Raw genomic sequence first — 14,607 nt, 5'->3', positions numbered from 1 at the left:
AACCCCTAAAACTTGAGCGAAGCGAACAGTATAAAAAACAACGCCTGTCAATATTTTCTCTTTAAAACGCAATATTGTTTAATTATAAGTAAATTGTTAGTATCATAATTCATAAACATATATATTTTTTTTTATTTCCTATAAAGTAAATTTGAAAATAGAAGGTTACAAATATTCTAAAGTTGCATGTGTCGTCATAAACTTATGACAAAAAAATACAATTATGTTACCGGAAAATTTAAATATGAAATATGTATGCCTTTTTAATGTTAATCTCTTTCAAACGTCTTTTGAATCTATTATGTTACTCGATTTAAAATTAGAATGACAATAGCATTTAATTTTTACATACCTTCTTATTCGGTTTCTTTACGGCTGACGCAGTTGGGTTATGTTAAAAATAAATATTTTAACTCCATAATGAATTCTTGTTTCTCTTTTTCTTTTTTTAGCACACGTCAAATATAAGAAATTATTTTACTAACTTTATTGTTATCAAACACAAGTTTACTAAATGTCGAAAAGTATTTAAATACTATTATGAAATTAATTTATAAATATTGATATTAAATAAGGCTGTCATTTATAATTCATAATATGATAAACTAAATAAAACTTATGTAAATAATACTTATAACTAAAGTGCCGTAACACCTTTCTCTACCGCCTACGTTACTGCACTAAAAAGTAAAATTCTAAATTAACAACAAAAAGGTTGTCGGTTCATTCATCATTGGTTGTTGGTTTTCAAAAACCTTGCCAGATTATTTTTAAACGATTTTTGTTAATATTCGTAATTAATATCTTATATTCTCTATTCAACAACAAGGAATAAATATTTTTCTAAGCCTAACAATTATAAATAGTAATCATTTTGATTTTGAAATTAAAATAAAGTATTGCCAGTATTATTATTAAGTTAGAATAATTATTTTAATTCTTTTTAATGTAAATGCTGTAATACAATATTTTATATGATTTGATTTTATTTTTTCTGATATTTAATAAGAGTCACTAATTCAAACTAATAACTGCATAATAAATAGCTTTAAGAAACATTTTTTGAGTTATCATGGTAGTAACGAAACGTAGCTGTCAAGTGAACTTTTCAAGTTTTCAATTTTCATCTTTTCAAGTGGCGTGCAAATCAAAATGGCCGATGCTTCGAGAAAGGTGTGTCGTGGAAATGTATAAAGAATAGTCGTCTACATTGAACTTCAGTGAAAGTTATCGTGTTCATTACTGGTTCGTAACATTGTTTTGTGATTAATTAAGGTGGATTTAGTATATTTGATGTTCAGCTGTCTTCGCTGCTGGTTATCGCAAGGATTGGCTACAAGCGTTACGACGGAGGTGACTCGTCAATCGTCAGATACGCCTAAGTCGTTTGGCCTATATCGCGAGGCCGCCGTCGCGTTCGCCCGGAGGCTGCATGTTCGCCTGGCGAGGGCTCATTCCGCGCGACCGTATTGTCGCGAAAATCGCGCTTTCGTCGCGTCGCGATTACGTGATGTTAAGTATGTCGGTTGGCTTACAGCGGCGTTGCTGGACATCGCGTCCCGCCGCGTGGCACCGCAGCCCGCGCCGCCCCGGGGCTTCGCCCCTCGCGTCACGCCGCGCGCGTTCGGAGCCCTCGCTCCTAAGTAACGAGCGGAGTAAAAGAGGTAAGCTTTTTAAAATTTACGCCAGGTGAGTGGCTGGGAAAATCAATACTCGTCCGCCATTTTGTAAAAGTAATTATAGAATACTGAGTAAGTAGGCGTAATAACTAAGGGTTTCATTGTATTTACATCTCAATCTACAAATCTTTCATCTGTCATTCAGTAATGGTCGGTTTTCGTATTCGTAGTCGTGACATGTCACATGTTTTGTTTGTCGTGGCTTTCTCTGTGCTATCTCTTACAACTATTGTACTTTACATCTTACGAATATTATCATGAAATATGTTCCTCTGAGTTTCTTATACTGTACAACTTATTCCAAGAAAAACAAATGTATAAATGTCTATATGTTGATAAATGTGCTTATAAATATGAAAACCCTCAACAGACTTACTAACTTACCTAAACTTAATTTGCCAAACATACTATAATCATTACCTGTCCCAAAATGATCTATACTAATATTACAAATGAAAAAGTAACTTTGTTTATTATCGCTCGTTCAAAATCAAATCATTGAACTGCAATACGCTAAGCAAAAATGAAGCAAGTTTGAAGCTCAAAAGTATATCCTGACAGGCTATTTTTGACCTTACAAACTCTCTAACTTAATTTAAAATTTAACAAACCAAATCAACCAAGTTATATATAAAACTTTTGTTTATTAATATTGATGGCATTACAAATAGAAGATTCTACAAAATGTATATGTTTTCCTAGTGCAGTTCATTAACTATACTAATTATATTAATATATTATTTTATAAATACTGAGGTTTCGATGGATAGATGCTTGTTGCTCTCACCATAACGGCTGATTGCAATTGATTTAGATTTGGTATAGATATATTATAGTCTGGAATAGTATAGCAAGTAGGAGGTAAGTCTGGAATATATACCTTACACATCGCACCCCATCAAATGCGGAAACTAGTTTTAATTGATTAATGCCATAACATATATTCATTGGAAGACTATTTTCTGAACCATATTGCAATATAAGACTTTAAATGAACATGGTTATTTTTATTACTAACAGTATTTAAATCGGGATATTTACCATGTTCTTTATTTTAATTTGGTGATGTTCATCGACATCTACCCGCAAACGTCGGTCTCGTGAACAAGACATTCGTAGATAATGTCGAAATATCGAGCTCCACCAAGTAAAAATAAAAAAATGTGGTAAATATCCCGTTTTAAATACTGTTAGTAATAGATGTATTAAAAGTAATACTAAAAATACACATTTAATACTAATTACATTTACAAAGAGCATCGTATGCGCTACAAACGGTTCTCGATTAATATCTCTATTTATAAAACTTTCTTCCGTAACTTATATACACTTTACTTCCAAAACTCCGTTAACAACTTTGGTTATGTTCAAAATGCACTTTATCACCCATCCATAATAAATATCATAGACATTCAATATTGGCCAACAACGTCACCTCAATTCAAGGTCAAAATTGTTTATGTATCTATTTATCTGCTCTTGGAATAGATATTGTATGTCATTAGTTATGTGAGTTCTTATTGTTAAGTTAAGTATGTTTATATTTAGCTAGCTGCTACTAAACTGCCGGCCATTAAATTATGTTGAAAACAAATAAATTAAAAACTCATTATTTATATGTATGTAAAAGACTACATAGTTTGATTTCATCATACAACATATGTGAATGGATTGGATGAACAAAATTTATTTAAAAAAATCGAAATTACTGAAATAATTATCATTTTTTTGGATATATACTGTTAATAACAAACTTAATTGAATCAAAACAAGTACCTTATCTTATAAATCATTATCATTACATTAAAACAAAGTTGCTGTCTGTCCCTGTGTAAACTTAGATCTTTAAAATTACACAACAAATTTAAATGCTGATTTTTTTAATAGATAGTTTGATTCAAGAGAAAGGTTTATATGTATAATATATAACCCACAATAACCATTTTGTATCCTTTACTTTTTACACGAAATAATGGCTTATTTTCGAAGCTATTTTAAACAATAAAGCATTAATCCTTATTTAAATACATACCTTAAATACATTGTGAATTTAATATATATCAATGTGTAATTTAAATTAATATTTTCGAAGATATTCGTATTGTCTAATGACTGAAAAACTGTGAATGTTGTAAGACATTCTCTAGTATATTTAGTATCAGCATGGCACCCGTGCGAAGCTGGGGCGGGTCGCTAGTAATTGAAATTCAACTAGTCGGTGGTGTGAGGTCTCAAATAGGGAAACCGCTCAGTATATAGGGAAACAGTTTACATTTAGCAGTAGTAGTTTTAATCTTTTTTACATATTGTACTGGATTCTTAAATGAATGGATGAAATGAAAAATGTATCTATAATTAAATGAAACGGAACACAACAACACTAAGTGTTGGTGTTTGGCAGTAAAACAAATTATTCTGTGGTACCTTCCCAGGGGGGATGCACTAAGTCCTTCCGCCAAGTACATCATAAGGATTTGCTTGGTGGTAGAACTTTGCTCACATCATTAGCTCCTTGTTTTTATCATTCGAAGATTTTTTTTTAATATTATCTGTGTGAGTGTGTGTGTAAAAATTAATGTTCTTTGTATGTTTGTCCTCCATGTGGTCCATTGATCCGACTGTGATTAAACTTTGGTGAATTGTTCTGCTTAAGACCATGACGGTAACATACCCGAAATAAAATCTTTCTTTTTATGTTTAGATCCAACAATATATTATTATAAATGTTCAATGGAAACTCTTATTCTAAATTTGTGAAATCAAGACAGGTAGTTGAGACGACAAAAACTGTTCTTTCTCTTTTTTTTTTTATTTGTAGTTGGTTTGACAAATGAGCTACAGTTTTCAGATTTACTTTTTATTTTTCTTGAACTGGGACTAGGTCTGGTTTCCATTAAAATCATATTCATCCAAAGTATCATAAGCTTTGGTCGTAAGTTTGTTTTGTAACGATGCAATTACAACAATTTTGTAGAACTGTATAATTATTTTCAGAATGTCGTCACGTCGCAACGGATCCGTTTCGCGGGCGGCGGAGGCGGCGTCGAAGAATCGCCTTCACATGGACCGCAACCCACAGCACTCGAGGATAACAGGTGAGGGACGAAGCTTAATCGACTTGTAGAAATAGTGAAGTTGAGCTGAATCTAGGACTACACAAAATGAGAACTTTCTCTGTGCGTTATTATAATGGAATTCGGTAGTTAAGTAGCAAGGGGTCGAAATAACACGAGTCTGAATGATGATAGCCGCTTACAAGAGAGTTAACTGGCCGAAATCGTTACGCAAGGAAATCTAATATGTATTTTGCAAAATTTAATTGATTCTGATTTCGAAACGTGGCAACACTTATTGTCTATGTTAGAAAGGGAAAGAATGTCACGGTATTCCCCGTAATCATTGATTATCGCTAATTGGTTCTCACGCGATATTGATAACGAAGAAACTTAAAACATTTGTTAAAAACTGTAATAATTCTTACGTTAGCTTAGAGGATGGGAATATGAGCTTTGTGACGTCATTAGATGAGATTTCATTGAAAAAAAACCTCATTGATTAATAAACAGCCTCGTCTTAGGTATATCCAGTGCCTCAGAGCAAGCACTCTAATGGAGACACGCCCCTCACAGAATCAGAAAAGTTATCTGTTGTTTAATTCTGCGTTTCAAATCTCGTTTGTATAGGACCTATCCGAATCGGAACGCCGTATGACGTCAACTGACAGGTGTTAGTACCGTTAGCAGCGCAATACATTTTTTTGTTTTATTTTACATTAGATATAATATTATTAGGAGAATTAGTGTGACTTTCCGAACGTCATGCGTCAAGATGTCAGACGTCTTTTAAATGCATTAACATTTTGGCGGGAATCAGCGCGTTGTACGGTCAGGCGTATCATATTGTAAACTGTTTATGTAATAATATTAGCAAACCAGAAATTGTTTAAAGTATTTTGTTATTAACTAATTATTTATTTTATATTCATGTAAAAAAATTATTAAAAGTAAATTTGTTTTGTTAATAATATGTTAATGTATAGCTTTTCAATCTACATACACATTATTAGAGACGAAGAGTTGTCTTGTCTTCTTTTTTTCTACTTCTCGTGTATGCTTAAGTAACGAAAGTAACGTATTATGTATATGAGTGAACCGTACGTGTGTACGTTACTGAACTAGTCCTGAAAGGTTGGTAAAAAAATGGTGTATATTTGAGTTGGTCCGGGGCGGCTTAGATTGGTACACGGTAGGTGGCGCTTCAATTGCATAGAAATTAATATTTTATTTTACTCCGACGAAGTCGACACGTTCAGTTAGTATATTTATAATTTTGCTATTCATAGTTACTTGTTTGCAATATTTTAACGTTAATTTTACTCTATATAAGTTTCTACGATAGAAATCTGATATTCGAAATCTTCCATTTGAGCATCAATCAATGTTTTTCCGACACTACACGCGGCTAGACGACTAACGAGGTCTCATTTAAACAGCGTTGAGAAAACGGATGAAACAATAATATTATGAGGTATGTTTGTTACGCGGCGCGCGTCTGATGTGTCTATGACTGAGGCAATCGGATGCAGCTGTGTTTACTCACACAAACATACACACACTATTTTTTTTATGGCATTGGTTGACGGACGAGCATATGGGCCACCTGATGGTCACCACCACCCATAGACAAAGGCGCTGTAAGAAATATTAACCATTCCTTACATCACCTATGCGCCACCAACCTTGGGAACTAAGATGTTATGTCCCTTGTGCCTGTGATTACACTGGCTTACTCGCCCTTCTAACCGTAACACGACAATACAGTGTACTGTTATTTGGCGGTAGAATATCTGATGAGTGGGTGGTACCTACCCAGACGAGCTTGCACAGAGCCCTACCACCAAGTAAACTGTATAAGTGTAATTATTATATCTCTGTATACACCAGGGTTCGCAAAAGATTTAAGCTGCTGGTGACTTTAAATAATATTTGGATCTTTTAAATCAAAAGTGCAATTAAGATTAAGTTTGATTTATGCGTTCACATTACGAGGAATACCTGAAGAGACTGCTACTTCGGGCCGATGTTGCCAGCGTCACATCGGATTGGTTAATTTTCTAGCTGAGACTCAATACTTAATCTAACAATAAACATTATAAATATGAATCGATATATATCCGTTGATGTTTATCAGCGAACCCTGTTGTAAACGATTGCAATCGTAGAAGGAATGAAGATAAACAAAACTTAGATTTACAGGAATTTTGAAAGAAAGTTGATAAGAAACTCAGCAGCTACTTCCAACATTTGAAATTCAAGGCTATGTCGATCAAAATTTATAATGTCAATTCAATTTCGGATTTGTTTATTGGAGTGAAGGCAACTCCTCGTTTGATCGTTCTAGACTCCAGGCTATAGTCTATAGAAAATACATTTTTCCCCTGCCCGTGGCCCATTCTAATTGGGATCGGCGCAGCATCTCTTTTCCTTCGATTCTCCTCTATCATTCGTCATCTCATCAAACCGAGATGGCCCAGTGGTTAGAACGCGTGCATCTTACCGATGATTTCGGGGTCAAAACCAGGCAAGCACCACTAAATTTCATGTGCTTAATTTGTGTTTATAATTCATCTCGTGCTCGGCGGTGAAGGAAAACATCGTAAGGAAACCTGCTTGTGTCTTATTTCAACGAAATTCTGCTACATGTGTATTCCACCAACCCGCACTGGAGCAGCGTGGTGGAATATGCTCCAAACCTTGTCCTCTAAGGGAGAGGAGGCCATAGCCCAGCAGTGGGAAATTTACAGGCTGCTAATGTATTCGACATCTGAACGTTCACATCCATCACTCCCATATCCCTCCTCCCACACTTCATCCGTGCCAGTAGTCCTCTTCCCCTCCCTGCCTCTACGCTCATTTATATACAATAACAATCACCAGTAAGCATTTTTTTTATGTTTAATTAAATAATTACAAAGTACTTACCCTTAATAAAATTTCCTAGTTGTCGCTCGTTTTAAGGATTGGTACTTGCTTGGAGTTCAAGCCAGCTTCGGAGCGAACTTCATTAATTTCGGTTCAGTGGTTCTGCCGTGAAAACCAGATAGAGTTCCTTTCGCATTTATAATATTAATAAAGATTAATAAACGTGTGATATACGCACGGCGTGTCGTACGATAGAATTACAAAGAGTGTGCTGTGTCTAAGATTCGATGTTTATTCGCGTGCAGTTAAATGTTTTAACAATTTCAGGTGAAAATTTCTAAGCTACCGTGATTTCTAATGGTAATTTCTATGGTGCCGTGGATATATTAGGGCACATTCATTTATTACGTAAGACGATTTAGAGGGGCGCCCCCTCCCTACCACGTCTTATACTTTCTTACAAGGGGGTGGGAAGGTGTCTCTATAGTTATCAAATCCTCACCGGCAGTATGATTGGTATACGTTTGAACAGGGATGATATTTAGGCGGGCGTTTTACAACGACCTACTAGTAGCTACAGCGGTATCCTTTGACTGCCTGTGGAGATTTGCCGTCAGTATCAGGATAAATGAGTTTTCTGGAAACAGGAGAACCAGAGAATTCTCTACTTTCTCATCTTGGTGATAAAATTCTTCTTGACTACGTGACTTCCGTGTTTCGAGCTACGAAAACGACGAACTTCCGAACAAAATTTAACCTTTCAGAGAGGTTGCATTTTCGTAAATATTGTACAAAAACCATATTTCAAAGTTCAAAATGGCGATTGTAAATCTGTTACAAAGTTACGTAGAGAACTGCTCCCCCGCACAGCGAATTAGTTGTCATCTTTAAAATATTCATTAAGCCAAGTTACCTCCAGAGAAATTGTTAACTACAAGTTAATTTTATTATATATTTTATTTTTACGGTGACCTCCGTGGTCGAGTAGTGTGTACACCGGTTTTCATGGGTCACGCCACTCCGAGGTCCCGGGTTCGATTCCCGATCGAGTCGATGTAGAAAAAGTTCATTACTTTCTATGTCGTCTTGGGTCTGGGTATTTGTGGTGCCGTCGTTACTTCTGATTTCCCATAACACAAGTGCTTTAGCTACTTACATTAGGATCAGAGTGATGTGCGTGATGATGTTCAATTTTAATTAAATCAAGTGTTATTCCTTCCGCAGACCCATCGAACCCAGCGGGGCGGAGGAAAGAGATCGACAACGTGATGAAGCGAGCCCGGCAGGCCTCGCCGGGCAGCTGGGACAGGAAGCTGCTGGAGGTCGAGGAGAAGGACCCGAACAGGTGATTGGCAAATACTTAGACGTATCTCAACGACCCTTTACTACTTTATAAGCGGGGGATAAGTTGTTTTGTAGGTACTCGTGGTTTCAAATTGGTTTAAAATCCCGACTCGGTCCCATTGGGACCTTGGTATATTTTAGTTCAAACTTTTGTCGTTAAAATAAGCAAAACGCTCTTAAACACAACACAACACACACACACCTACAATACACACAGAAGCGATCTGAGTATGAGCGGAGATGGAACGCGCCCAACTTGACGGAGCCGTCCAGGTGCTGCGCTTTAGAATATCCATATACGTGTAATGAAATTTGAGTGTCTGTTTGTAATATCAAAATAACCGGTTCTTACTAAATGCATATGTATGTTGTACGGTACATATACCGAAATAACATATTTTTAAATTTTTGTATGTCTATTTGTTCCGGCTAATCTCTGGAACGGCTGGACCGATTTTGACGGGACTTTCACTGGCAGATAGCTGATGTAATAAGGAGTAAATTAGGCTGCAACAATATTTATTTTTTCAAATTCAAACGCACACGAAATCGCGGGCACGGCTAGTCTAAATTAAAGTAAAGAAACAAACTGCAAACGAGGATAAGACTTCAAACCTTTATAATAAAAATAAAAGCGTTTTAATTCTGTAAAATAATCTAAATATTTGTTTCAAATAGACTACTGAGATAATTTTCCATGAAACTACAACCGTCTTGTCCATAAATAAAGTTTAGTTAGACATTGCTGTCTCACTTGTCTCAATCTCCAAGCTGAGCACGTTAGTGAAACCTACTCCACTCGAATGAGTAAAGATTGACAAATCTTAGATTTACATTACATTAGTAGCCTGTAAATTTCCCACTGCTGGGCTAAGGCCTCCACTCCCTCTGAGGAGAAGGTTTTTGGAGCATATTCCACCACGCTGCTCCAATGCGGGTTGATGGAATACACATGTGACAGAATTTCGTTGAAATTAGACACAAGCAGGTTTCCTCGCGATGTTTTCCTTCCCCGCCGAGCACGAGATGAATTATAAACACAAATTAAGCACATGGAAATTTAGTGGTGCCTGCCTGGGTTTGAACCCGAAATCATCGGTTAAGATGCACGTGTTCTAACCACTGGGCCATCTCGGCTCATATGTATATGTATTTAGAAACTTATAATTCGAATATTTTAATGGGAGACATCGTTTAGGGTAATGCAATTTGAAATTAACGAGAGATTCGGCAGCTATTTAAAATGTGTTTATTTTTCCTTATAAAAAATAGTATTTGCGAGGTTATCCCTACCGGTGTCATGAGCGACAGCTTTTCCTGAGCTCTAAATGTTATCATTATTAAACATATATCAATTCGCGACTTAACAAAGTTAAGTCGAATTTTTGCAATGATACTAAAAAATAGCTCGGACGTATCTGAAAATCATCAGTACGTTTTTTTTTGCAATTTGTTCGATATTCGACGACGAATTATATTTGTACTGTTTTAGTAAACGAACATTGCAACTCTTCGGGGTTTAATTGTGTGCATTGCGCAAAATATGTAGTTTCAATGATAGACAGCACGTGCGAATAATGAATCTCCGGTGCGGTGTAGAGGGCAGCCGGAAGTATTTTTTTTTTTAATTGAAGTAATGTTTCTAGATGGCGTCACACGGGTTACAAGCAGATGTACTTGGACGGCTCCGGGTCGGCTTCTCCGAGACGATCTCGCTCCCCGCGACGCTCTAGGTACACTAGTCACAGCGCACACTCGCCACGTAGCCGCCACCCGCTCACTAGACCACCCACCACCCACCACCCACCGCACGATACACACACCTCGATATATTCACCCGATATTTTTATTCTTATTTATGGAATTAAATGCGGGTCCAGTCGATGGAGACGTGGTTGGACGAGATCAAAAAACCGATAAATCAATGCTTCTGCTTCTTACTCACCGATTAGAAGTTTTGGCCAGTAATATAGAGATATCTCGTAAATCCTGTGGGGTAGCTTATACGGTTTTATATAATTAGTATCTGGGTTCGAGCTCAGAACGACCATCAGAGGTTTCTCTGAAAAGAGATTCTCAGAGACACAACTCGGAAGCGCCTACACGGCCCGGGTCGCGCGCAAAGCGACGGCCGGACGCGCGCACCGACGAGTGCAGGATTAGCGAGTCCCGCGCCTGACCTCTCTCGACCCCGAGGCCGAGGGTGTGGCCATTAGCGAGCAACTCGCGCCTCGAGCCGGCAGTAACGTGTGCGTGTCCGCAGGTCGCCGTCGCGCCGCTCGCGCTCGCCGCGCAAGTCGCGCTCGCGCAGCCCGCGCCGCCGCAGCCCGCTCAGGTACGCACTTACTTCTGGATGTGATTTAATAAAAACTAATGTCTCCCTCGACACCTTAATTATGAACAAATCAATATTTTTATCTATTCAACTGCCCAATATACGAGAATCAAATAAAATAAATAAATAAAAGCTCGTAAATGTCCCAGCGATGGGCCTGGGCCCCGGGGGAATCTTGAACGGGGGTCTATTCTATCTATCGCCTCACTCCGACAATCTTTGACCACATGACACATAAAAAAAAAAACCTCCCATACACCTCATAGAGTGCGTCACCGAGTGTACCTGTCCCCCCCCAGACGCAGCCCCGCGCGGCGCCGGCGCAGCGCCAGCCCGCGCGCGCGCCGCACGCGCCCGCCGCCGCGCCCGCCCAGCCCGCCCGACCCGCGGAAGGTGCGTCCCGCGAATGCCGCACACATGCATTCCAGCTGCGTGTGTTTCAATTGACTTATCGTGTTCTGATATGTGACAGTCGTCCCCGTCCGGCTCATCGGCCAGCAGCTGCTCGGACGAGTCGTGCTCCGTCTGCTCGGCTAAGAATAAGAAGGTTCCGCCGAAACCTATTAAACCGGGGTATGTGTGCTCTTTGTATTATTAATTTAATATCAATTGCAAACGCCCATTGCCACGCTCGGAGTCCGATACCAGACGTAAACAAAATATTTTTATTTCTTATAGAGTTGTTTTAATTTAGTCTGTTCATGTTATTGTTATGTTTTAGTGCTCGCACGTCCCCATCACCGCCTCGAACCAAGCGACCGGCCCCACCGGTGGCCGCACGAGCGGTCCAACCGACCAGGGAACTGTTGAAAGCCAGGGAGAGCAGCAAGAGATCTAGGGAAGAGAAGGTATTAAATTATCCATTATATACTACGAGTTAAAATTCAGACAGAAAACCTTAAAAAGTCTAATATATATCATGTTGATTAAAAGGGAAAATCCCGGAATAATGTCAAATGTTCATAACGATATCAAATTATCAATCGGTACAGGTACTGGAGTGGCAGCGCTCGCAGCTGGCCGTGCGGCCCGCGCCGCCCATACCGCCCGCGCACATCAAGCGGGAGGGCGAGCGCCGGCCGCGCCCGCCGCGCCCCGAGCGCCCGGACCGGCCCGACCGGACCGACCGGGTGTCGCCGGCCGCCATCGCCGCCGCGCTCGCCGACAGCGACAGCGACTCCGAGAGCGACGCCAGCTCCGAGCCGCCGCCGCAGCGGTCGGTACCGAGCGCAGAGCGCGTGTGACTCAAATCAAATCTAAATATACTTTATTCGAACAGGCTTTTGCAAGCACTTTTGGATCATCATTTAACAAACTATTTAAAGTAAAGCTACCACCGGTTCGGAATGTAATTCTACCGAGAAGAACCGGCAAAAAACTCAGTGGTTACTCTTTTTCAACATCTAAAAATACAGTCATGTTAGTCGATGTATTTTTTTACAAATGACTTGAATCTATGAAACGGCAAAGTTAAAAATGTCTGCGGAATTTTATTAAATAAACGTATACCTCGCCCCGAGAGGGATACATTGAGTCTGCGGACTCGCGTCTGACCCCGCCGACGGCCCGCAGGCTGACGCTGTCGGAGCGCTTCGGCAAGATGGCGCAGTGGTCGGCGGCGCGCTGCGCGCGGCTGGAGAACATGCGCATCACGCGGCGCGACAGCGCGCTGCACGTGCACATCGAGCGCGACGACGCCGCGCCCGACGCGCCCGACGCGCCGCGCGCCGACTACCCGTGAGCCCGCCTTCCGCTCCCTTCTCTTTGCTCGACTACGAGAGACTAACTCTAAAACGATGCGCGTCCGTCGCAGAGGCCTGGACCCGGCGCCCGTGGGCAGCTACCCCGAGGAGCTGCTGGCGGTCGCTCCCGGGGGCTTGCCCTCGTGGGACGACGTCAGGGTGCGGTACGATTACTACAAAAAGAGGGGATACCTGAGAGGTGAGTGTTTATTATTAAGTAGTAAAATATCCTAAAGTGCTAACCGTGACAAATTTTCATTTCATTCTCGTTATCCAATAATAGCTAAATTCCGTGATAATCCGTTGATATTATTAACTTGTTGACTTAAATATTACAGGTCTCACGCTCGGTGATTACGTGAAGTGGGAGGAGTGGTGGTACAAGTACCAGGAGTGGCTGAAGAGAGAGCGCGCCTACGAGCGCTGGGCCGAGGGCGAGGGGGGCACGGTGAGTGTCATTAAGTTCTCGCAACACTGACCCGCGTCCCCGTAACGAGCGGATTATGTATTGAAGTAATTCGCTACAACAACCGATTGAGTCGTTAATGTGGTCGCAGAGCCGCCGCGAGCGTCGCCGGCGCGGCGGGCGCCACCGGCGCAGCTGAGGGCGCGCCGCCCCCGCCGCCGTGCTCTGCGTAGACCTGGCCGCGGGGGCCGCGCACCGCTAGTGCGCGACCCGCCACCCCCGGTACGTACCCCGCGCCCACCCGCTCTACTCACTACTCAACGCTACATCCATAAACACTTTGTAATTCAACTGAAACAATAGATGCTCTAAATTGATCCCGAACGGTATAAAGTATATTCTTGATTATGATTTCAGAAGCACCGCCGACCGTCTCGTCGCCGCCGTACGACACCATCGGTGCGCGTGAATGTTCATTTCGGAAGTGCCGACGAATGAACGACAGTCGCTCGGTGAAGTGATATAGTGTTTCGGGTGTGAACTGACTTTTAAAAGTGAGTCTATATGTATAAAAACTTGTAAAACTCGTATTGGTAGGTGATTTCAAACGATTGTATCTTTACATTTATTTTAATTATAAAATGTCTATTTACTGAATTGTATATGTACATAATATAATATTGTAAGGGTCACACACACACACACACACACACGTAGATACGTTACGATGTCGCGTCGTCGGGCGTTGCGACATTATAAAATTTCACGTCACGATATCGTTGCGTGTTTGTGGGGTGGCCCTAAATCCAGAGAGTTTTGATTATTGTACGTACTTATCTCACGAACGACCAGTCGTATCGGTACAAATGTATATTAATTGATAATTTGACGTGACGAACATAAACAAATTGACTCAATCATAAAGTAATATCCATAACATTGTGTAACTGATACTGTTAACAAATTGTCTATGCCCACGTTAAACTGCACGGAACCATAGCCTACAATTTATTACAAATGAAATGTATAAGATGTGATTGTTTGAAGCCGTTGTTATACCAATCAACCAATACAATACCGGAGGGTATGATTCTCCCGTAGGGGGGAATATATTGTGTATATATCATGAGAACCATTATATGGTTTATAATAAAATTTAATTAGAAAACATTAATCGATT

The 14,607-nt window shown here is 40.0% G+C and overlaps 2 protein-coding genes across 2 annotated transcripts in view; one reads left to right on the top strand and one right to left on the bottom strand.

Annotated features, from left to right (window-relative positions):
* The window catches only part of LOC125074817 (protein phosphatase 1 regulatory subunit 3C), a 50,264-nt gene extending 49,702 nt beyond the window's left edge, over nucleotides 1-562 (bottom strand). Inside the window, exon 1 of the mRNA XM_047686248.1 lies at nucleotides 353-562. The gene's annotated coding sequence lies outside the window, so the exon portion shown is untranslated. The remainder of the gene's footprint in view (nucleotides 1-352) is intronic.
* A 975-nt stretch (nucleotides 563-1,537) lies between these two features.
* On the top strand, nucleotides 1,538-14,236 carry LOC125074569 (serine/arginine repetitive matrix protein 1-like). Its single transcript, XM_047685896.1, has 14 exons — nucleotides 1,538-1,664; nucleotides 4,674-4,774; nucleotides 8,825-8,945; nucleotides 10,591-10,665; nucleotides 11,208-11,269; nucleotides 11,548-11,672; nucleotides 11,752-11,852; nucleotides 12,001-12,127; nucleotides 12,272-12,495; nucleotides 12,852-13,016; nucleotides 13,093-13,220; nucleotides 13,360-13,469; nucleotides 13,579-13,709; nucleotides 13,845-14,236. Exons 2-13 carry the CDS (start codon nucleotides 4,675-4,677, stop codon nucleotides 13,624-13,626), a joined length of 1,386 nt encoding a protein of 461 aa, XP_047541852.1. The 5' UTR covers nucleotides 1,538-1,664; nucleotide 4,674; the 3' UTR covers nucleotides 13,627-13,709; nucleotides 13,845-14,236.
* Nucleotides 14,237-14,607: the final 371 nt, after the last annotated feature.

The sequence above is a fragment of the Vanessa atalanta genome, chromosome 28, assembly GCF_905147765.1.
Source record: "Vanessa atalanta chromosome 28, ilVanAtal1.2, whole genome shotgun sequence".
In the NCBI taxonomy this organism is placed as follows: Eukaryota; Metazoa; Arthropoda; class Insecta; order Lepidoptera; family Nymphalidae; genus Vanessa; species Vanessa atalanta.
The sequence above is the reverse complement of the archived record's forward strand: the minus strand, read 5'-3'. Positions and strand labels throughout refer to the sequence as shown.

Excerpts from the sequence above, each read along its gene's own strand:
- LOC125074569 (XM_047685896.1), top strand. The coding sequence starts at position 4,675 with ATGTCGTCACGTCGCAACGGATCCGTTTCGCGGGCGGCGGAGGCGGCG. Across the intron at positions 10,666-11,207 it reads CCGAGACGATCTCGCTCCCC|GTCGCCGTCGCGCCGCTCGC; the intron begins GCGACGCTCTAG and ends GCGTGTCCGCAG. Across the intron at positions 11,673-11,751 it reads GCCCGCCCGACCCGCGGAAG|TCGTCCCCGTCCGGCTCATC; the intron begins GTGCGTCCCGCG and ends GATATGTGACAG.